Below are 21,776 nucleotides of genomic sequence, written 5' to 3' on the forward strand. Positions count from 1 at the left end.
TAAATAAAGCCATGAGTAACCTGCTCTGACCTGATAACATGGCTCTGCTTGAAGCAAGGGTTCTTTAGACTACTCTCAAGTGATCATTCAAGGTCCCTTCCAGCCTCTACTGTCCAGCAATTCTATGAATTCCAGTCACACCAGTGGAAAAGTGGAAAAGCAGCACAAAAACAATTTAAATACTGTTTTTAAAAAACATATTTTACAACTACACAGAAACCAACTGGTGGAACTACTCAGTTCAGCAAGAAAATCTTGGACAGTACTTGTGCAAGTTTTCTTAGATTATCCATCCAGAGTTCTGCCCCATGTAATAAGTGTATACAAACCCAACAACAAGCTGCATCTCCTGCTGAGACAATCAAACACAAGAGCACTTAATTTGTCACTGTCATCTGCATAGCTGGTATCTTGCACTTAGAAAGGAAATAGGCAGGAAATTACCTATTCTTCGTAGCAAAGCCAAAATCCACATCTTTTGACTACACCCAGCCTGAGAAAAATGGTAAATTACAAACAGCATATGTTGTTAACTCAGCTCTCTTGAGCAAAAAATTCTTCCCTTGTCAATGAATTTAAGTACTAAATATTATAACATTGTGACTCTGTGAGGCAGCACACTAATACGAAACCAGAACACAAGTATGTTTATAGGCAAAAGGGAAAATACATCCTCTATTCCTCAGCAAGAAAATGCATCTTTTTAAAGACACCTCTAACAGCACAGGGAGCTTCTATTCTCAACAAACTGCACAGACACCACTAAAGACAAGAGGGCAGCAACTCAGGAAGAAATACAAGCTTGCTAGCTGCATGTGATGCTTTTCTTTTCTGCTCTCCAAAAAGTAATTCTGAAGATGCTTCCTCTGCCTTTACTTTCCTGAAACCTTTGGAACATCACACATTCATTACAGTTCTCTGCTGTTTTTTTGTTTTGGCAGAGCCTCCTTGCTGCAGCCAAAAGTTACAGGAGATGAAGCAGACTTGGGCAGCATGGAGAGCTCCAGGAGAACAGGAATGCTTTGGAATAAGAGGGCTCCAAAGGAGAGCTCCCCTTCCCAGCTTACAGGAAAGTCAGTATCAATTTACCCAAATTTCCTCCTTTGTATGTTGGGAAAATTAAGTTTGACATTAGTTAAGACAAAATCCCATAGAAGGCAATGATGGATAAATGAGGTTACATTTTTGCATGAACTAATAGCTAAAACAATTTTATGAAATCATAAGCAGCACTAGTATGACCTCTCTGGAATCTGTATTTCCATGACACCTAATCCACACTTCTGTTGGCTCCCCCAAAAGTAAAAGGGTAATTTTCCCATTGGGTTACAGGAACAGCTCCTCCTTCTTCACTACAACAGCAAATGCCAACTCTTCCTGCTTGCTTGTTACAGCCATTTGTGTGCCCAAACCAAAGCAATCTTCCTCCTCTTGGATCTCACACATGCATTTCTCTTTCCAGCTTGTAGAGTATATTACCTAAAAATGGCTTAAGAAGGTAATAGGAGGCAGAACCAGGTACTGAATTTTGAACAATATCCTAGACATGCTCTCAGGCATCACAAATCCTTTGGTTTCTACCCCCTGTCCTTTTGCACTGGTCCCACCCCAATTTTAGGAAATGCACATCAGCTTGGTTTGGCTGTTCTGTCCCATGGCACCTGAGCTACCCAGGAACAAAACTGAGAACAAGTGTGAACTTCAATTTATTTTGCTAGATGCTGACTTTTTCCTCCAGTATTATAGTAATGGCTTATGTTGCAAGCAGTACTTGCAACAAGGCATAAGGCAAAATTGAAAACAATCTCAAAAATAACAGAATTTACAACTGAAACACAATTGTATTTCTACATGTGGGTAACCAGTAGGTTTTCTTGGGATGCCTCAGAAGTGCACAGCAGAGCTACTCTGGGCAGATGATGTTCCCTCCTGTGCAAAGATCAGGCGCAAAGTCTACACTACTGATCCATCCCACTGAAAAAACCCTCTGAGCAAAACTGACCTGCAAATGCAGTGATTCCAGATTCATTCTCCCATTAGTTTCAACAAAACATGAATAAACCCCATGGAAAATAGAATTTACAATGTGATGAGCGTTCCTGGCACGAATTTTTGATGATTATGTTCATGGTGATATAATCTGTGATATTTATTTAGAGCCAAACACTGAAAATGAGAGCAACTGATCCTCTCTACAGCCACAAATACAGAGGCACACACTCTCCTTTAAGCATTTGAGTAATTTGGAAGAGAAAAATACTTCTGCAGACTGTTTAGAAGTGGGAATTCAGGTCCTAAAGAGCTTTTCTTAGGTGACAACATGTATTCTGTATATCACAGATAGTCTGCTCAACAGAAATACAGGGGTAGCCATATGAGGTGGATGGTGAGATACATTAATGACTTATTTCTGCTCAGAATCAGTGAGAAACAGGGGAGAAGTAAAAAACTGAGGAAGCAGAATACATCATCCCTAAAAATTTTTTCCTCCTACTTACTGTGAGTTAGATGATGACTTTTGGCCAGAATCATTAAGGTTCATATTCCTTTCAAAACTCTCAGTTATTTTAAAATATCTGCTATGAATATTCCCCTCTATAAATATCAGCTCTTTACTTAATCTTTCTTTGTTATCCCAGCTCCACTAACGACATCTAACTTTTAATTAGGTATACAAGGCAGGCCTCACATGGAATTAAAAGTGGTTTTAAGAGGATTTTTAAACTGACACAAAGGGAGATGAGAAAAACATATTCCAGGAAGCAGAATCTTCCTTGAACACTGAACCAGGCCATAAAACATATTAAGGGTTCCTTTACTGGACTTACATAAAAAGGAACAACATTTATAATGGAGCTCTATTTTAGCAGGAATTACATACTATTTTTTTGCACCAATTCATGGTGAAAGTAAATTCCACTAATTCTCCTATTTTGCTATCAGCTTGATTGGATGAGATTTACACACGGCCTCCAGATGTGGGGCACAATTCAAAGGGAGGTTAAATATTCAAGTAGAAATAAAACTGCCTGCTACCCAGAGGGATGATGGATTATTAACTCAAATCTCCATTTTCATCCCTCTGGATACGTAAAAAACCTGAAGAAATCTCTCCCAAGCCTTGGACCACCACAGAATAGGGAGAATGGTTAAAAGCCTTGTGGTTAGCACACCATTGAAACAATGAGCTGAGCAGAGCACTATTACAATTCCATGAGCCCATTTCCTGAAAAAGTGGATTTGTCCACACACATTGAAATAATAACGTGTTTCAGCTAAGCCCTTGAAATGAATGTGCACTGAATTGGCTCTGTAATTGTATCAGCTGCTCATAAGCACCATCTGCATAATTAAGATGGTCCCATAATTGAATTATATGCCCAAGCACAGCTTCAAGTGATTAACATTTAAATAACATTCTGAACTCCAAACCCAAAATGACTGAAAAAATTGTTTTTTAAGAGCAAATGGGAATGTTTATATGGCTTTTACCCTTGGCCATGTTTGTATTTTTATCTCAGTGAAGTCAAGTAATCAAACTATCAGGAAATAACCACAAAACTTGGAGAATCAACAGCAGCCTGGCAAATCTACACGTGCTGGTGACTGCAGGCTGGCCTCTGGTGCTCCAGGATAGAGCAGGAACCATCCTAAATACATGAGTGAGCCTAAAGGAAAGTGCTGGGGAGAAAAGCTGCACTGAGGCACTGAAAAGCTTCTCTTCCTTTTTCACCAGCTTTGTGTTTTGACAGCAATGACAACACGATGAGAATGAAAATGTTTGGCATCCCATGAACTGGCTGGCACATCCCACATGCCAGACTCCACTGGGGAAAATGAGAACTCACCAGAAAAAACAGATATAAGAGGCACAGGAGACTTGTAGGGGAGAGGAGAACTGGGTAACAGTTTTGCCTGGGTAACAGCAGAATACAAATTGAACAGGCATGACCTTAATAAAATATCAATAGTTGAAGGCTTCACCTACATTCAGAGGCACTATAAGGCAGCAAAGAAAGAATTCTCTGCAGAAAGCTTTCCTTAGGATATACAATACACATTACAAGAAGTATAGAGAATGTTAAGCATGCATCTTTCAGAATTTTCTCTTGAAATTGATAGGGAATCAAGTGCCATCCTTGGTTTAACACAGTTTTTCATGGGAGAACAGCTGAAGTGTCAATACAGCAACATCTAGTCAAGCACTTGGTCATCCCAGCAGCCAATGAGAAGCAGCATCTAATGACAGAATTGGGTGTGCCCCTGCCTAGCTATTGGCAAAATAATTGTATTAAGTTTCAGAAGCATTTTAACATGGTTGGACTTTCAGGGAGCATTTTGATTGTGTCTCACTGTGTTGAGATACTTAAACATCCAGTAAAATTTACATTTTCTAATGTGATGACTGACCACTGAAGAGTCTGTCAGTGCTTCAGTTGATAAAAACCAGCATGAAATCATCATCATGCTTGCTTAACCAGCTTCAAGTGTTTCTCCATGTTCAGGAAACTGGATGAAGGTGATGACAAATTTATTCACAGTAAATGAAAATGGAAAAATTGCAAGCTGATAATGAGTCAAGAAGGAAGCACAGACACAGTCTAGCAGTCCTGTTTTGGTGGGAATTTAGAAAGGGATTTCAGAAATTCCTTTTCTGATCCAAAAGTCTGCAACTCTGGTTGAACACCACCCACGAAACAATCCTGTGGTACTTCTGCCACTACCTGGAGAATTATAAACACTTGTCCCAGCACCCAGACTTCTGTTATTTGAAATCCAATAGTGTCTAACTTCTGCCTGTAGGTAAGATCACAGCTGATTCTAGATAACCACAAGACAATTTAGATGCACAACAGAACAAACACATTTTCACAGCTCTCAGGGCTAGCAGAGTTAGATCTGTGTGTAATAACAGCGAGGAGAGCTCGTGTCACTTCAGAGCACTGGCGTCAGAGGGGCTGCTGGATCACACTGACGTAGGAGGAGCAGTTGTTTTGGGAAGCTGCATGCAGCCAGGCTACACGAGTGACACAGGCAAGGCAGATGCTGCTGCAGTCTTTCATTAGTGCTTGACTGTAATTGTATTTCTGAGTCTGGCAGATGCTGCTTCCTCACTTTGAACAGCAGCTATTGAGTTTAGTAAGATTACCACAATAGCAACCTAAATGCAGAAATCTGAAGGAAAAAAGCTGGAGGCAAATGGCTGGAAAGCAATCCTAAAGCTATTAAACAGGTCTGTGCAGAGAGCATTCTGTCCTGGGCTGGAAGGATGAGGGTGGCATAGCCTCTATGCTGCAGCCAGAAATATTTTAAATAATCAAGAGGAAAGCTCATATGTCATTTTGCTAAGAATTGAGGTTCACAAAGCCCAGAAATGACATAGGTTGCAAAGGACCTCCAGTTCACCTGAAACCCACTCAAAGCATGACTCATTCACACACAGTAATGCAGATCACCAGATCACAGCATAATTCAGAATTCCAGGAAGCTACAGTGGTTTCTTGTGCTGATAGGCTGCCAAAACAGGATGAGCTACAAGGTCACATTGGGCTACCTTGAGCTATTTATCCAGTCTGGATAAAGTCTGGTCTTTAAAACCTTGAAGGACAGAGGATGCACAGCTTTCTGGGCACCCTACTCCTACTACCTGACATCATTGGGAAAATGTTTTCCCCTTATATCTAGTCACAAGGTCTCTTTTTTTTTTTTTTTTTTTTTTTTTTTTTTTTTTTTTTTTTTTTACTGCTAGTTGTCTATTTTCCATGAGAAAAAATAAGAGCTCCACAGAACAAGATTTTATACATCACTTAAAGCTCAGATCACTATGGGGAAGAGAAGAGACTACTGTGCTGTTAAATCCTTGTAAATGGAAAATTGTATTTTCTTTATTCTGACATTTCTGTATTGTTTACATTGATGATTAATATATTTATGCATACAACAGTGCAATGTATACAATACCAAATATTTGAATTTATGTATATTCTGTTGTTTTTAAATATTCTGTATAAGTTTGTACACCACAGCATTCTCCTTGAGATTCTACCAAGCCCCAAAAGTACACAATAAATAACTGGTAGATCCTGCTTTGAGCTCTTCAGTACTGTGATTAAATTTGGAATTACAAATCAACACAAGCACTTCAAACTTGGCAAATCTGCCATGAAGATACTTTCCAAGCAACCTTACCAGAAAAGAGCTGGGGATACCAGGTATCTGCCTTATTCATCCCAGAAAAACCAGAATAAAAAGCAAATTAGGAAAAAATAATCACTCAAACCAAAATTTGACCAGCTGAATTTTGGGAAGACTGATGCTAGCAGTTTCTGAAAGTGTACACATGACTTGTCACTTCATACAAGTCTATTTTAGGGTCAGCTGAAGTTGTAAATATTATATCTAGTTCCAATTTAACCCATCTTAGATGAGGGATAATTTGTCACCACTTTTGACATCACTTTATCTGTCAATATGTCAAACTCCAGGCACCAATATGATTATTGGTCCTATCCAACTGCAGAGTGGAGTTTTCCCTAATGACCAGATATTAGGTGAAGGACGAGAAGGCTGTCAGCTTTTGGCTTCGTTTTAATATTTATTTTAATATATATATACCACAGGAGTAGATCTCCTGATGTTTACAACATCAAAACAGAGGATTTTTCTGTGGGGATTTTTGTTGCTCAGTAAAACATGGGGATCACAAACAGAAGATTTGGGATCAACACTCCTGAGCACTTGCACGATAACTAACTACACAAAGTAAATTTCCTCAAGGAAAAGCATTTATAGAAAACTGATATTTGCCAGAGATTTGAAAAATGAGATTTCCTCTCTCCTGTTATTCTGCCATACAGCCTCTTTAAACAGCAGAGAGTTTCTGGCTGCCCTTGCTCAGGAACCAGAGCAGAATGAAAAGGTCTCAGAATGTTTGGTTTAATGTGGCTGCAGGGAGGGGAGTGTGTTACTTAGATGTGACAAATGCTGCCTCACAAACTCAGTGCCCATGCTGCTGTTGGGTTTATCTGTCCCAGGATTATCTGTCTCCTGGACTAACTGTCCACAGCTAATGATTACTCAAAAACTTCCACCTGAAGATGAAGCCTTTGCCATTCTTATGGTATTTAAACTCAAGAAGTGCAAACAGTCAAATTAATCAAACACCATTTCATAGCTTGGATGCATTGCTCCCCCAATAAAATGAAAGTTTCCGTTTACTGTATTAAAAAAACCCCACAAAAGCTAAAAAAAAGAAACCAGTTATCCCCTTCTAGAAAACAACATAGATCTCTCAAACCCAAATTGACCTGAAATTCCCAGAAGGCACTTTACACAACCTGCTGAAAATAGGAATGTATGAGGATAGGGTACAGTAGCTACAAAGCTTTCTATCATCCTCTCCTCTGGCACCTTCAAAAAGGATAAGGAAAACTACATGGTCCAAGAAAAGCTTCTGCTCCACAGAACAGATGTGTTGTTGGACTTGAAAAATTATTTTTGCTGCTCTGTTGGTTACCACTGCATACTTTAGAAACACATAAGATTTGTGAAATCAGCAATTTAACAAAAATCCAATTGCAATTATTTCTCTGGGTAATGTTAACTAAAGATAGTTAAACATTTTGAATTAAACCCATAGAGTTTAAACAAAACCACACCCTAATCCCTCAACAAAAAAACCTCAAAACCCTTATTATTTAACAATTCCTAGTCATTTTCTTGCCAAATATAATACTGGCTTACCACCTTTGCCTTTATAGGGCAGAAATGCAGAATGCTGATGCCAGCCAGGTGGTCTAAGACTTTTCTGAATTCATTTCCCCTACACCAAAGTCAAACACTTGAGGATGTGACCATTCCTGAGATGAGACCCCTCTATCCAGTTCTGGGCTCCTGACACCAGTGCTACTGTCTGAAGGTGTTAGGCCCTTACAGACACCAATTCACCCAGAATACAGAATAATCTGGGCCTATATTGTGACAGTATATTTAAACTGAAGAATAATCAAATGTCTGAGAAACTCTGATGAGTTCTATCCAAAACAATTAACAACAATATTATCTGTTCTGAAATTTCACAGTAATTATTCTTTCCTTTTAAATAATATGTTTTCTTTCTAAATAACAGATTTTCCTTCTAAATAATACAGGACCCACAAGGACTCCCTTTTTCTCATTGTGTCCTGCTTTATCATAAAGCCAGTACATTTTCAAAACTGCTCCTGCTTCAGCTCAGGAAATCAGCCAGGCTACCAGGATACCTTAATCAGAGCATTCTTATCAGAGTGTCTCCAGACTAACAAGAAGAAATCCAATCTAGTGCCCACGGAACACTAAATTAGATCTAATCATAGGGCACTCTTCCAATTGTTCAACAGCAGGTCTAAGACCAACGAATGCCATTTATTTTTTTTTTAGTAGCCATTAAAATACTACAAGCAATCCCAGAACAGCTGCTTCTAAGCCACAATCCAAAAAGCTGCAGACATTTGTTTGCATTTAAAACATGATCATTCAATGCTCTCTTTGCCAAAAGATACTTTACATAGGAACATGCTCAAGAAGACCCTGGAAAGCTCATGGGTCATGGTATTTTGGGAACCCCAAAACAGAGCAACCTACTTACATTATTTCAGCTTGAGAATGTTTAAATAGTTGAAGCATAACACTTATCAGTGGTTCCCTGGCACACAGATTTTGTCTCCTTAACAACAAGGCATCAGTTGAGCTAATTCTGACTCAAAACAATTGTATCTTGTCTTAAATATGCACTTCACTGAAGGCCTGCTCTACATGCAGGCCAGGACTGTCTACAAAGGAGTAAAAAATTGCTCAATGTCTTATGCAAAAGTTCTCGAATCACATTTTTATAGGACATATTTTTATATTTTCCTGCTGGGAAGGATTCTATCTGTAAAGCATCCTGGATTAGACAGAACAAGTATTGAAGAGTATCACTTAAAAGTTGTAACTGTAAAATATTTGGGTTGAGGAGAACGATTGTAAACCTCAGATTTTTTAAAATACTTTTTTTTTTTTTTTTTCTCTCATAGGTCAATGGTGGATAAGTCCCAACTTCTATGCACTTTCATAATTATTGTTCTCACACCTGGCAAACCATCCCCAAAATATCTCTTACTGCCCAGGCTGCCAATGCAACACTGAAGTACCAGAAAACTTGTGAGGTTTGGGGCAGGTGAGAGGAAAGGAGCTGCCAGAAAAAGGTGCATAGGGCAAAGATAAAAAGATGGGCAGCTCCCCACTGCCCCAGCTCAGGGACTGTCACAGCCAAACCAAAGGGCTCTTGCTTGCCCTGCACTGGAACAGGGTGGTCCAAGTCTGCCATTAAGGTCTTATGGATAAATTACACATCTGAGCAGTCCTTCACTTAGCTTAGAGAGTCATTTCAGTGACTTCATTTTACTTGTTTGGCTTTGCTTATGAATGCTGATCTAAACCTAAGTTTGCTTTGATATCCCATATAAGGGTAGCAAAGGCTGCAACCACAGTGAAAAATCCAATGGCAATGACAATCTTTGGGAAATTCATTGCTGACTACATCAGGATTATCAGAAAGGCTTCAAGTAACATGTCTAAAAGCTACTTCATATTCTATTTTAAATATAGTTTACTGTTTGGGGTGGAGTGCTGTATGTGACATAAACCAGAATTGACTCACTTTTGATACATCACCTTTATTTTCTGAATGCATCATCCATGATGGTAATCAGAACATCATGAATACACATTAAACTCACTTCCCTGCTGCTCCCTCTACTGACTGGCTGATGATTCCCTTCCCTTTGAAGGAGTTACTGGTTCCCAATGTGATCATGGAGACAAGAGTGAGTGAAATTTGCAATTTCACCTTTGGCTTAGAAAATCTTTTCAGCTCCACTAATACATGCTGAATATCACTCTATACATCTTACCCTGTTCATGACTGCAAGTTAAATCACACATGGCATAAAATACTTTAAATAACAATATATTGTAAAATAATTTCTCTTGCAACTAACCCCATTTGACATAATCAGAATGTTGCAGCAATCACACCTCTCACGTTGCCCTTTCACTTGCCCCAGCAGGTTCTTGCAGCACAGAAGCCCTCAAGGATGCAGACATTCAACCACAAGTGCTAAATGTGCAAAAACAATCAGATGGCATCCCCACCCACGCATCAGCCGGTGACCAAATTTCCTTTCTTGGACTGAGTCTCTCATTCCCTCCCCATACTTAAATCCTCTATTATCCATTATACACACTGTGCTGTGAAACTGTTCACACCTCCCTTTCTTAGTTTGTTCAGCCCTTGCCTCCCTCTTGCCTGATATGGAAACAACAGACTAGCACATCCCAGTGAGTTTTCAGTGGAAAAGGTGGTTCTATTAATGTCAGGAGCTGAAAGAGCAGTAAATCCAGCTAGTAAGTAAAATAAAGAAGAGGAAGGGATCATACTCACAGCAGCTGCAGAGACACAAGATCATCAAAAAGGCCCTGGGGAATCTCCGTGATCTTGTTTCCATAGAGCACTCTGAAAGATTCAGGAAGACAAAATAAATCTTAAATAACAGCCCAGTTTAGTGTCCTCCCACATCTCTGCATTATCATCTTTATTGATCATGGTGCACCATGCCCAGGATCTGTGGGCATTTCATTTAACCACTGATCTCATTTTCTTTTCAGAGAGCACATGGCATTAAATGAGTTGTTATGATTCAGGCTTCGTCTGGTGTTGGAAGGCATTTTTAATGTAGAAACTGGACACCATCCAAAAACTGTATCTGAAATATTTTTCATTCTGCTAAGGGATTTTTTCCCCATCCTTTTTAGAAATATTTTAGCCACTGAAAGGCACACTGTCTGATGCAAAACCTAGAATTCTGCTCAGTAATACTGAATTTAAAAGCCAGAGAGCACAAGCTGGTCGTCAATAAAATTTCATATAACTGAGTCTCTTAAGATACAGTGATTGGCATGAAATGTGACACAACCATCATTGGATAAAATATTATGGTTTCACCAGCTGTTGTTACCAATTCAATGAACTAATATAAAGAAATTTATCCTGAACTGGAGATAGACATGTATTTCAGGAATTCAAAAATAATTTAGGTATAGCTTAGTTATAAAAATCAGTAAAGCTTTAATAACAAAAATGAGACTCACTGTGTATATTTAATCAACCATAAATATGACCTGACATACATGATTCAGTTTTAACATTAAAAATATTTCCTCTCTTTATGGAAAAATGCACATATTATCATTAGAAATTGAATGAAGGGGGAAGAGAGACAGAACCACTATTATGCTGAGATGTGTTACCCAATGATCAGAGCAAAATCATGTATGACAGGAACACCTGAAATTCAATCATGGCTGAAGTATTTGCTCATGGCATTTCTGCAGGTCAGTATAATTTGTCAAAACCAGAGAGTGGCTGAGGAGCTTATGTGAGTCCTGGTAAAAGGGAAAATGATGAGGCTCCCTCTGATATTTTACCTTACCTAAACATTTTAAACTGGGAAAAACAGAATTTATGTAATTTCTGTGCTCTACATAAGGCATGGCAAATGGTTATAAACTAGCTCATAGCAAAACTCTGCTGCTTATGTGTCACTAAATTGGTTGATTCACTCACTTTTTAATGTAATCACAATATTTAGTGTGATCACAATGTGATCACTATTTAATGTGTCACAATAGGCTGGCAATGAATCAAAAGGCCATGTGAGGCTTGGATGTTGGCTGAAATCCTGGCTTACCCTGCCTTACAACATTTGAAATATTAGGAAGAGCTGAACATAATGAAAACCAAACTCTTAGCATGACAGACCATTTCCAATACCCCCTGCCCTTCCCAGAGCATCACCACTTCAGTTTGCTCTTCATCAGTCACTGGGGGTCCACCACCCCTATGGGAGCATTCCCAGATCAGATCATTTCTGAGCCTAAACAAAATAACACCATTTAAACACCAAAACCTAAACTGAAACCTAATTTTTCATTACTTCTGCAGTTTAGCAGGAACTGAAGTGCTACTCAAGAAACTAATGGCCATCCAGCACTCTATTTTCCTTAAACAAATGGAACAATTTCTTTATCTTGTATAGAGTCAGGATGGTGGGTTTTAATGTGCTGCTCCAGTTAGTGCTTTTTATGAACAAAGAATGCTTCTAATTTTTTCTTGATTGTTTCTTAACTTTCACTTCAGGGGACACACACAATTTCCTGCTTCAGCAAAATGTAATGCAATACATGAAGATTCTTACACTCTATCCAAAGCTAGATGGAAATGGTGCAACTTGGAAGAGTTTAACAGGATCATTTAGACAGAACATTTAAGTCCCTGGATTTCACTGAGCTCTAAGCTTACATGTGAAAGGCTGACTCACAGATTTCCTTCTGAACAAAGATGTGTGCACCTGTATCAGAAAGCAAAAGCAAAACCTCTGCAAATAAAATATTTGTAAAAGGATAAAACATCAATGCCCTCAGAACCCAGTATGCTTCCTTTTCACCTTCCAGTCTTTCTGAAAAACCGTCCTTTAGCTTTCTGTAGCTTTGTGTGTCATCTGTACACTGAGTTTAGACTGCAAACTCTGGGGTGCCAGAAAAATATCTTCCTTAGCTTTGTGAGGGAGCAGGATCAGGATCAGCAGTGCTGATCAATATTGCATAGTACAACTGCAAAGAAGAGTTGAGAAGCTAAGTTTTACAAAATGCCCATGGAAAGTAAAAACATCCCCACTCCAGCCCCAGGGTTATTCTGGCTGTAGAGGTAAAACACTTAGGGAAAGCAAAACCTTTAAGAAATATCAACACTTATGTCCTATGGTGCTACTGAATGAAAATAGAGAAACAAGACCTTCAGAACAATTTTTTAAAATTTGTTTTTAATTTGAGAGCCAGAAAGTCATAGTGCAGTGTGCTACTGAACTTTAAACTTTGGATGTGTTTATACATCTTCTTAATTATTTTGAGCAAAATAAAACAGATGAAAGCAGCTTACAAAATAAAACAAAGCTTCGATTTTTAGAAGCCATGAAAAGGAAAATAAGCATTTTCCAAACTAATTTGGCTTATGTGCATGTGGCACATTAGCATTCAAACAGATTAGCAGCTAAACAAAAGTCAGTATGAGAGCTCAGGCACTTGTCTCTAATTCATATTCATGTTCAGCACTGCACAGAGCCAAATTATCTGATGCCATGTCTGCCTGCCACGCCAGGGCTGCAGGCAAATGGCCCTGCCAGGGGGAGCACAGAGAGGGGAGATCTGCACTCACTGCAGCTCCTCTCTGGAGCTCCCACTGCCCTTGATGCAGGAAAAAGCACAGAGAACCTGCTTTGCTCAGAGCTCCCTACTTCTGTGTCAGCCAGCAGAGCCCATCTGACCAAGGAACATGACCTGGGCTGGCTCCTGGTCCCTCAGGCTGCTGCTCTGACCCTGCTGCTGCCCTGGGCAGGCTGATGGAGCTGCAGGCTGGGGGTCCCTGCAGTCTGTGCCCCTCCTCTGCTCCTGCCACACTGCCCATCTCCCTGCTCTGCATCCTGCTCCCACAGCAGCAGCTCTGGGGGAAAGGAACCAAACAGAAATCCCTGACAAAAACCCAAACAAACAAACAAAACAACCCAAAAAAAACAACTTTAAAAATCCCTACAGCTGGAAACACAACCAATTCAATTCAAGAGCTTCATTTATAATCTCCAGTGCTTTTTAACAGCAGAAGTAAGTTTTAGGAGATCTGCCCTTTGGTATTACAAGTTCTAAAAATGGTGTTCACTTGCTTCCCTCACACGTGTTGCAGGACATGCAGGTGTCCTGGCTAACGTGCAAACTTGGCACAGGAATACAACCCTTCTTCTATCCCAAAGCATATCAGATTTTAGACCCAAAGCATTTTTTAAATTAAAAATACACTAACAAAGTTAACATGTAATAAAAAAATATTAGCTCAGTAATTGCTGCCAATAGACAGTGAATCAGTGAATTAGAACATTTGTTAGAACACCAAAAAAATTACTATGATTTTTTTTTGTGTGGGCTCCTGATTCTTCATTGGCTTCTCATCTTCAGGAAAGCACGTCAGCCACGGGTCTGACAAATACCACAGCACATAAAGCACAGACCCCTGGCAGCACTGCAAGCATTGGAAATCCCTGGGAGCAGCACCCTAAAGAGTCATTATGGGCTTGCCACAAGAAGTCATACAAATATAAAACAGTTACAAATGAGGCATTGTGTTTCTTCAGCCTGATTCTAGCATCACAGTTTAGCAGTCCCCTAATGATGTATCTATCCCAAGGCAGATATTAAATTTCCAATTAAATAATTAATTGTTACTACTAAACTTCAAGTTTTGCTGTTTAACCCATGATATTCTAAAATAAAGATTAAACAGTGAAAATAGTCACTGCATAGACTGATCTGCAATTGTGGAACACATCACACAAAGAAAACACAGCAAGCACATGTAGCCACAAGCATGTTGGGTGAGAACATCATCAATGATGGACCAAACCTTTGGCAGAAGGGTCTGAAAACATAAAATTTACACTAATTCTTCACAGTCTCTACCCCTTCTGACCGCTTGCACCATTTTAAAATGAGGGTATTTGCACTGATTTACCAACACATGGCCTTTCAGGTGCACTGAAGTTTAACATGCCACCTTTGAAGGGTGTGAAACAGTAATTGCTGTGTTCTTTATTTTATATCTCTGCTCCTCAGCTTCCTCACTTGCAAATGTAGTTGCAGTTTAGCTGCTTCATTAAGTCAGATCACAGAATACAGAGATTTTCCCCTTGAAGATGACACAGAGTTTTCTGAGGTATGAAAGCCTAGCACAGAATCCCTTACTTTAGACCATATGGTTTCCAGCTAAGTGTTCCTTTATTTTGGCTGGGCTGAAACATTCTTACTGAAGTGTCAAATTGTGACTTTATGCAATGTCTTTTTCAGTCCTCAGAATGCTTTTCACTTTCTTTCAGACTGTGAAAACAGTTCTTGCTAGGAAGAATTATATTTCCCAAGCTACATACAATGGCACAGGATCAACATGAATTCAGGTTTTCAGAAGAGGACAAATTGATAGGGATAAAAACAGCAATAAATTTCTAATATCTAAAAGAAACTTGGACACGTAATTTTTTTCCCCCTGCACTATTTCATATTTCTTCAGAACAAGCTAAGCTAAATAAATCACAGTAAAACTATCCAAAGCAATTTGTAACCTTAAAATAAGTTTGTCAGCTATTGCAATAGACAGTGTTTTATTGCAGGTTTCAAATCACCATGAATGACACTCCATACATCATCACCCAGGAGATGATGGTCTAAATGGGACTGCTATGTCAAAACCTAAGCTGTCTCTTGTCTTTGTGCCCAGGCTGATCTAAGCTTTTGAAGTGCTCACTAGCTTAATTCAGTATATGAGCAAAACCAAAGGAATTCTCCCTCTGCAATGGTCTAAAACTTATTCATGCAGTTTAACACACTGAAGGCTTAGACTATTTTGTCATATCTCATAAAATGTCCCCAGACAGTCTGGATATGGCCTTCCAAACCTACATTTCTAGGACGTTTACTGACCCCAAGAATTACATTTATCTTTGATACTACTAACAATAACCAAATGCTGATACAATTCTCTCGCTCATACCAGACAGATTCTGAGCTAATTAAATGAAAAACTAATTTTCTTTAGAAAGTGTGTGCAGCAATCTTGAAACATGAAACCATTTCCATTGTCCCCATGCTCTGGGCTGTTATTAACCACTCCAACGCCTGCAGAGTCCCTGCTAACCATGGTACTACAAACAGAGGGTTTCTCAAACTTTTCCTTCAAATTCAGATAATACCTTCCTTTGCAACCAACCCATTTTGCCATACTCTCAATGAAAGGGGACTATTTGCTTTCATACTTATATGAAGGAAATATTGCATAGCAAAACTAATTCTTCCAGCAGAACAAGAAGAAATGGAAAAGCCAGAAAACTCTAAAAGAAGAAGCAGAAAGAAAGTTTTAAAGCATAATGATTTCAGTTTCTTATTCTGTAACAACCAGGAAAAAAAGAAATTATATGAATCCTCAAATGTTTCTAAGCAGAAATTTCTTGTTGCTAAAAATAATATGAACAGGGAGCAAAATCCCATTTAAAAATCAGCATAGAGAAAATAATTTATTTTTTCCTGCATGTGGGAAATGGAGAAGTCTTGAGTACCCCACAGGAACAAACTTGCCTTTCTTTTGCTAAATGCAGAGAAAACCAAGGTAGAAATGGCTGCTTTCAACTATAATAATTTTGTGTCCTGTTTGACTCCCATAGGCGAATTTCTTGTTCGAGGAAAATATATAGATTCACAATAAAATCTTATGACCTGCTAGCACATGGATGTCTTAGCACTTTTAAAAGATTTAAGTTTTATACATTTTAGAGGAAACAGCTTCTGTTATAAACATTCCCATGTTTTGAAAACTGCAATACACTATTTTCTCTACTATCTCAAAACAAGTACCACAGGCAGAGTGCTCCGAGCAGCATTTCTGCCTGGCAACACCAAACCAAGCTGACTTCAGAAGAAAGCAGAGTAGAACCCACTAAATATAGGCCTGCATTAGGCAGGCAGACTAACAACATTGGCTGCCTTCCAGAGGAGCACTCTGGCTCTCCAGACCCATAGGGAGCACTGTGATTGCATGCAAGCAGGGAGCACAGGGAGGAGCACAAAATGTGAATAAAAACTGAGAAAAAAGCACAAGGATATTAGGTCGTACAGCAGCACTTCATTTTTAATGGAAACCAAGTTGCTTACTCTTGTTTGTGCATTAATACTTTTTCTTCCTTTCTTCTAGCTGGAACTCAGCTAGCTGAAAAGTCCAGCTCTGTGCAGAACTTAAACCTCGATGATGCCTCATTAAAATGTATGCACCAATCACATCTGACTGAGGGGCAGGAGCAGTGAGAGTTGTTCCTTGTATGCAGAGCAGTGTTCCTAAGTTACTGGGGCCTTGGGCACCAGAAAGACTCAGCTGATATACAGGAGAACACTTCATTTCTCACTTCATTTCTGCCTCCTTGCTCTTTCTCCTCTGGCAGTGCCATTGGGAGGGCTGGCACTTCCAAGGAGTCCCCTCCTCTTGCACTTGTCTTTCTGGGCCTGATGAGTGGGCTGGTGGCTGTGGCATAGCTCAGCCAAAAGAAGATATTCTGATTCTGAAGGACAGAGAACCGGGGAAACTTTCTTCAGAGAAACCCAGATTCTGCTGACCAGCACATTGTCTTGCTCCATCAAGATATCTAGAGCTCAGAACTGGAAGAACTACAGGGAGGAGCCTGCCAGGTCTGGGTGACAGGTCATCTACAGGGAAAATATTTGTAGGACCTACCTGCAATGAACAGCAGGGGAAAAACCTTTCAAAAGAAAGCAAAGTCACAGTGGACAACTGACCCTAGAGGAGTTGGCTGATAATTTCAAAATTGGAGTTGATACTGTTCTTGAAACAAGGCTGCCAAGGAGAGGAGAAACTGTGGTACAGCTGTGTGTGCCTGTGGTGGAGGGAAACTGAGGCAAACATGGAACAAAGGAGACTCAGAGGCAGCTCCTTGCTGCAGCCTTTGCTGTGCTGCATCTCAGCTCCCTGCCACAACCTATTGGCATGAACTTAAGCACTGTTTTACCCACTTGGATATAAACATATTCAAACATCATTTACTTAAAATATCTGATGCCTTGGATGACTGGGCAGAGAATACACAGTCATGTCATTTACTTCTGTCTGCAAGTCAAAACACTATAAACTCCTGCCCAGTTTATATTCTCATTTCCTCTCTGTCCACTCTAACATGGACTTCATACTCCTGAGGCACCTGGGGATATCTGAATTAACTATGCTAAAACTGAGTTCTGCCTTGGGAACTCAAGCCCAGTGGAAACGTCTTGCCCATCCAGCTCACTCCAAGCCAGGAGGTTTGCCAGGACCAGGAAGCTGCAGCACTGCAGCATCAGCACTAGTTTCATACTAAGCCAAAACTGTAGCATTCAGTAAATGCCACTCTTGCTGAATTGTTTCCAGACAGCAGTGAGGGATTTGACCATTTCCACAGCATGTTGAATAACACTGCCTGAACTATTCAACAAACACCAGCAACACTTAATATAGATTTCTGGCATTCTCCCAGCTGGACTCAGGGCACAAAAAAAAAGGGCCAATCCTTCTGCATCCTGGCTAAGAAGTTTACTGCAACATGTAAGTTTAGTACTTAATTTCTGATATTCTTCTAGTCAAAAAATTATTCAGTTTCTCAGAATTATTCAGTATTCAGAAAATAAAATTATGGCAGTTTGTAGAAACAAACTACAGTTTTTAAAAAGCAAGCTGGGTTATATAAATATTAATGCAATAATTGTTTCCATACTGTTTTTACAATTAATGCAGGTAAATACTATTCTAGTTGTGCTTCCTTCTTTTCCCAGCATGGGGCTTTCTACCACTCTATTCTAATTTATCCTCAATATGCAGCTTCTGACCTTGTATTGCTCTTTTTACCCATTAAAAGCTTGACTGTTTTAATAGTGCCATGGGTACCTAGGCTGAAATACAGCTGCATGTAAATTCAACTTGGTGCTAAATCAGTTTTCTGTGTTCTATAAAGACAAACAAATGGCTGTCAGGAGATCCTACCTTACTTTTATCTTCTGTATGAAACCATATCTTAGTCTCCTTCCAGCTTAATAATGCAGTAATTGCAGTTAAGGCATATAGATCCTTCCCTAACTAGTTTGAAGAAAAAAAGACAGACCAAACCCCCCCACCACCACCACCACCAAAAAAACCCAAAACAAACAAAAACCAACCAAAAAATCTCCACGCCACAAAAATCCAAATAAATCCGAAAATTCTCAAGAGAGTGTAATTTCCTTACTATAGAAGAAAAATCCAGTATGGAAATATTTCCCCAACTCTTTCCTGATTACCAGCACCAGTCATGTCTGAGCTAAGGTGAGGTTTGGGTGTGCCATGAGGAGTAGGGGTGCATGGGGCAGCCTGCAGGTGCACGTGTACAGCAGAATGAATCATGCACTGATCTGAAGAAGTGCAGAAGTCAGCAGCCTTATGAGAGACTTGTAGACAGCCCTCCTTTCTAAACTTCATTTTTCATTTACAAAATTTTTCATTTACAAAAGATCAGATGCTTCACACAAGCTGGCAGTTGCACACAGAAACATATGTTCCCCCAGACAGCACATTATCATTTTTATTCCTCTTACATGCAAGCTCTCCCCAAATGCCCATTCAGTTCTATTTTCTACTTACAATGAAATGAGAGATTTCAAGCCTTTGAATGCATCAGGTGCAATGTCAGTTATTTGATTCTTGCTGATGTCTCTGTGAAAATAAGGAATTAAAAAATGTTTAGCAAACAAATCTAATGAAAATATTTTAGCTGTAGTTTATTGGAAGAACACACTTGATATAAAAACAGAAGTAAACTACCATATAATCTCAGAGAAATTATGAACTATGTAATAGCAGAGATTGGTAAATTCCAGGAAGGATCAGAAAACATCAGCCATTATGACAGGACACAGACTCAATAGGGAGCACCCTTCTTAATAAGGTCCTTCATTTCACAAATGTTAAAAAAAGGTTTTTCTGAAGAGCAACAATGATGTTAATAAAACTATCCCAAAGCCACTAACATTGGAGAAGGCACTGTGACCCTGTGGGGGCCCTCAAGCACAAGGAGCAGCCTATGGCAAAGCATACAGGTGGTCTGAACATCTAAGTACAGGCATGGAAAGCCAACTTTATAACAGCAGAGAAGATCAAGGGGATTGCCCTGCCCTTGATGCCAAAGCAGGGAGCTCAGCACTGTCCCACTGAGGTCTAGGCTTTAATGGCCTAGAAAAAACAAGCAGCACAAACCCACTCAGCCTAGATGTGCTGGAGTTCAGACACTGGAGGAAGCCTTCAATCAAATTCTGAATGGGATCTGTGGAGCTCTGAAGCCAGCAGCACTGTGGGGACCCCAGAGTGCTGCAGACCCTGTCAGGGAGCCCTGCAAGATCCCACCCTTTTGGCTGTGCTGTGAGTGGGATTCAGCACTGCCTGCTGGATTTTTAAAATGTTCTCCTGGTTTGGAAAATACTCTTCAATTTGAATATAACCAGCCAAGAACACAAATATGTTCTTGTGCCACTGTGCCACTTTATACAAGGAGCCAAATTCACCACACTTGGCACCCAGGTGCCTCATGGTGACTGTCACTGCCATCCAGACTTTCTGTCCATCACTTCAACCAGGTGCTGAGCTGGGACACAACCTCCAGGCACCTCACTGCCCTCCCTGACAGCTGATAGCAGTCTGCAATAGCAGCAACAAATCACTGATAGCTGGAGCACTACAGCACTTCAAGTACATCTTCACTGATATTTCCACTGGGATGCATGCTATGGATCCAAGTAGACTCTAAATAAAACATCACTTGAATGAGAACTTACTAATCAGAATGTAAGGAGGTTTTCCATTCTATATATCTTTCGAGCTACAAATTATGTTGGCTAAAATTTTAATGAGGTCCTCAGACTTTTCAAACCTAGGGATTAGGTTAAGTGGGACTTTTTTGTTGGGTGTTTCGGTAACTTTTCTAAGGCTTGTATCTTTTTTAAAGCTCACAAAAATTGCTCTGCAATCTACTGATGTTTTCTGTTACAACATCCTGCCTAGCAGGACAGGATTCATGGAAAGTTTTGGTTTTGCAGCTCAACTTACAGCAGCCAAACTTGTCCCTATGAAAGCAGGAATATTTATTATTTTTATTTTTATTTTTATACAGGTTTGTGTGAAACTTTTTTATACTAACTCTTGCTTTTTCTCTAATAGGCAGAATTATGAAATGGATCAGTTCTATCTATTCATTGAGGAATGTATTAAAATCTGCCAAAATCATGGGGAAAAGTGAGTTTTCTGAACAATCAATCATCTGAAAAGGGGCATCTGGTTTTTGAGGGAAGTATTTCAGCAGTGTTTTGGTGATTTGCTGCATCTCAACATTCCCATCCTCCCTCTCCCCCATGTCCAGACACTAATGAGTGTGTAACTAATGGTGCCTGAACGTGCAGAAATGCCATGCTGGGCAACAGCACTCTCTCACTTCATGCAGATGCACTACAATCAGCATTAGGAGATAATTAGACACATTATTTCCTTTCCATTAGAGCCCAGGTTCCACTACTGTTGGATAAGGAGGTTCCATCTCCTTCTGACTTGACTGAGAGAAAGGGATTCAATTTTGTTCTCGTATTTTTGTTCCCTTTGTTTGGCCTGCTTGGTGAGATTGTCCTATTCTGTCTTTCATTTATACCAAGACAGAGAGAGGCTTTTTTAAGCTGCACAAATAAGACAATTTAGATGACATAAGGCTTATTTTCTTAGTTTAGGGTGGAATCTCAGAACCACTCAGGGGAAATGTGCCTCTTCAACTGGAAATGTAATAAAATTATCAGGACTCCACTCAGGCAGGGATGACATCAGTCACCTCACACTCCCTCCCTGCACCTCTGACAGCACAGTAAAAATCTCTTTGCACACACCTTGGAGACTGGCTGTGCTCAGTCACCAGTTGGGGACACAAATTGGTTTTGACTTTGCACCAGGGGAGCAAAGATACCCTGCAAGTTGCTGAGTAACACATGACTATATGGCTTAAATGTCTTCACTGTAAAAGGTTTTGAAACAAAACAGATTTATTTTTAGATGCAGTCAA

The 21,776-nt window shown here is 39.7% G+C and overlaps 1 protein-coding gene across 5 annotated transcripts in view; it reads right to left on the bottom strand.

The window, feature by feature from the left end:
- SLIT3 (slit guidance ligand 3) overlaps window positions 1-21,776 on the bottom strand; it is a 463,958-nt gene that overhangs the window by 126,900 nt on the left and 315,282 nt on the right. For all 5 annotated transcript variants that reach the window (XM_079319922.1, XM_079319923.1, XM_079319921.1 and 2 more), the window contains 2 exons: window positions 19,325-19,396; window positions 10,463-10,534 (listed from right to left, as the gene is read on the bottom strand). In XM_079319922.1, the coding sequence (XP_079176048.1) occupies window positions 10,463-10,534; window positions 19,325-19,396 (144 nt within the window). The remainder of the gene's footprint in view (window positions 1-10,462; window positions 10,535-19,324; window positions 19,397-21,776) is intronic.

Source organism: Erithacus rubecula, assembly GCF_903797595.1.
Source record: "Erithacus rubecula genome assembly, chromosome: 16".
NCBI lineage: Eukaryota > Metazoa > Chordata > Aves > Passeriformes > Muscicapidae > Erithacus > Erithacus rubecula.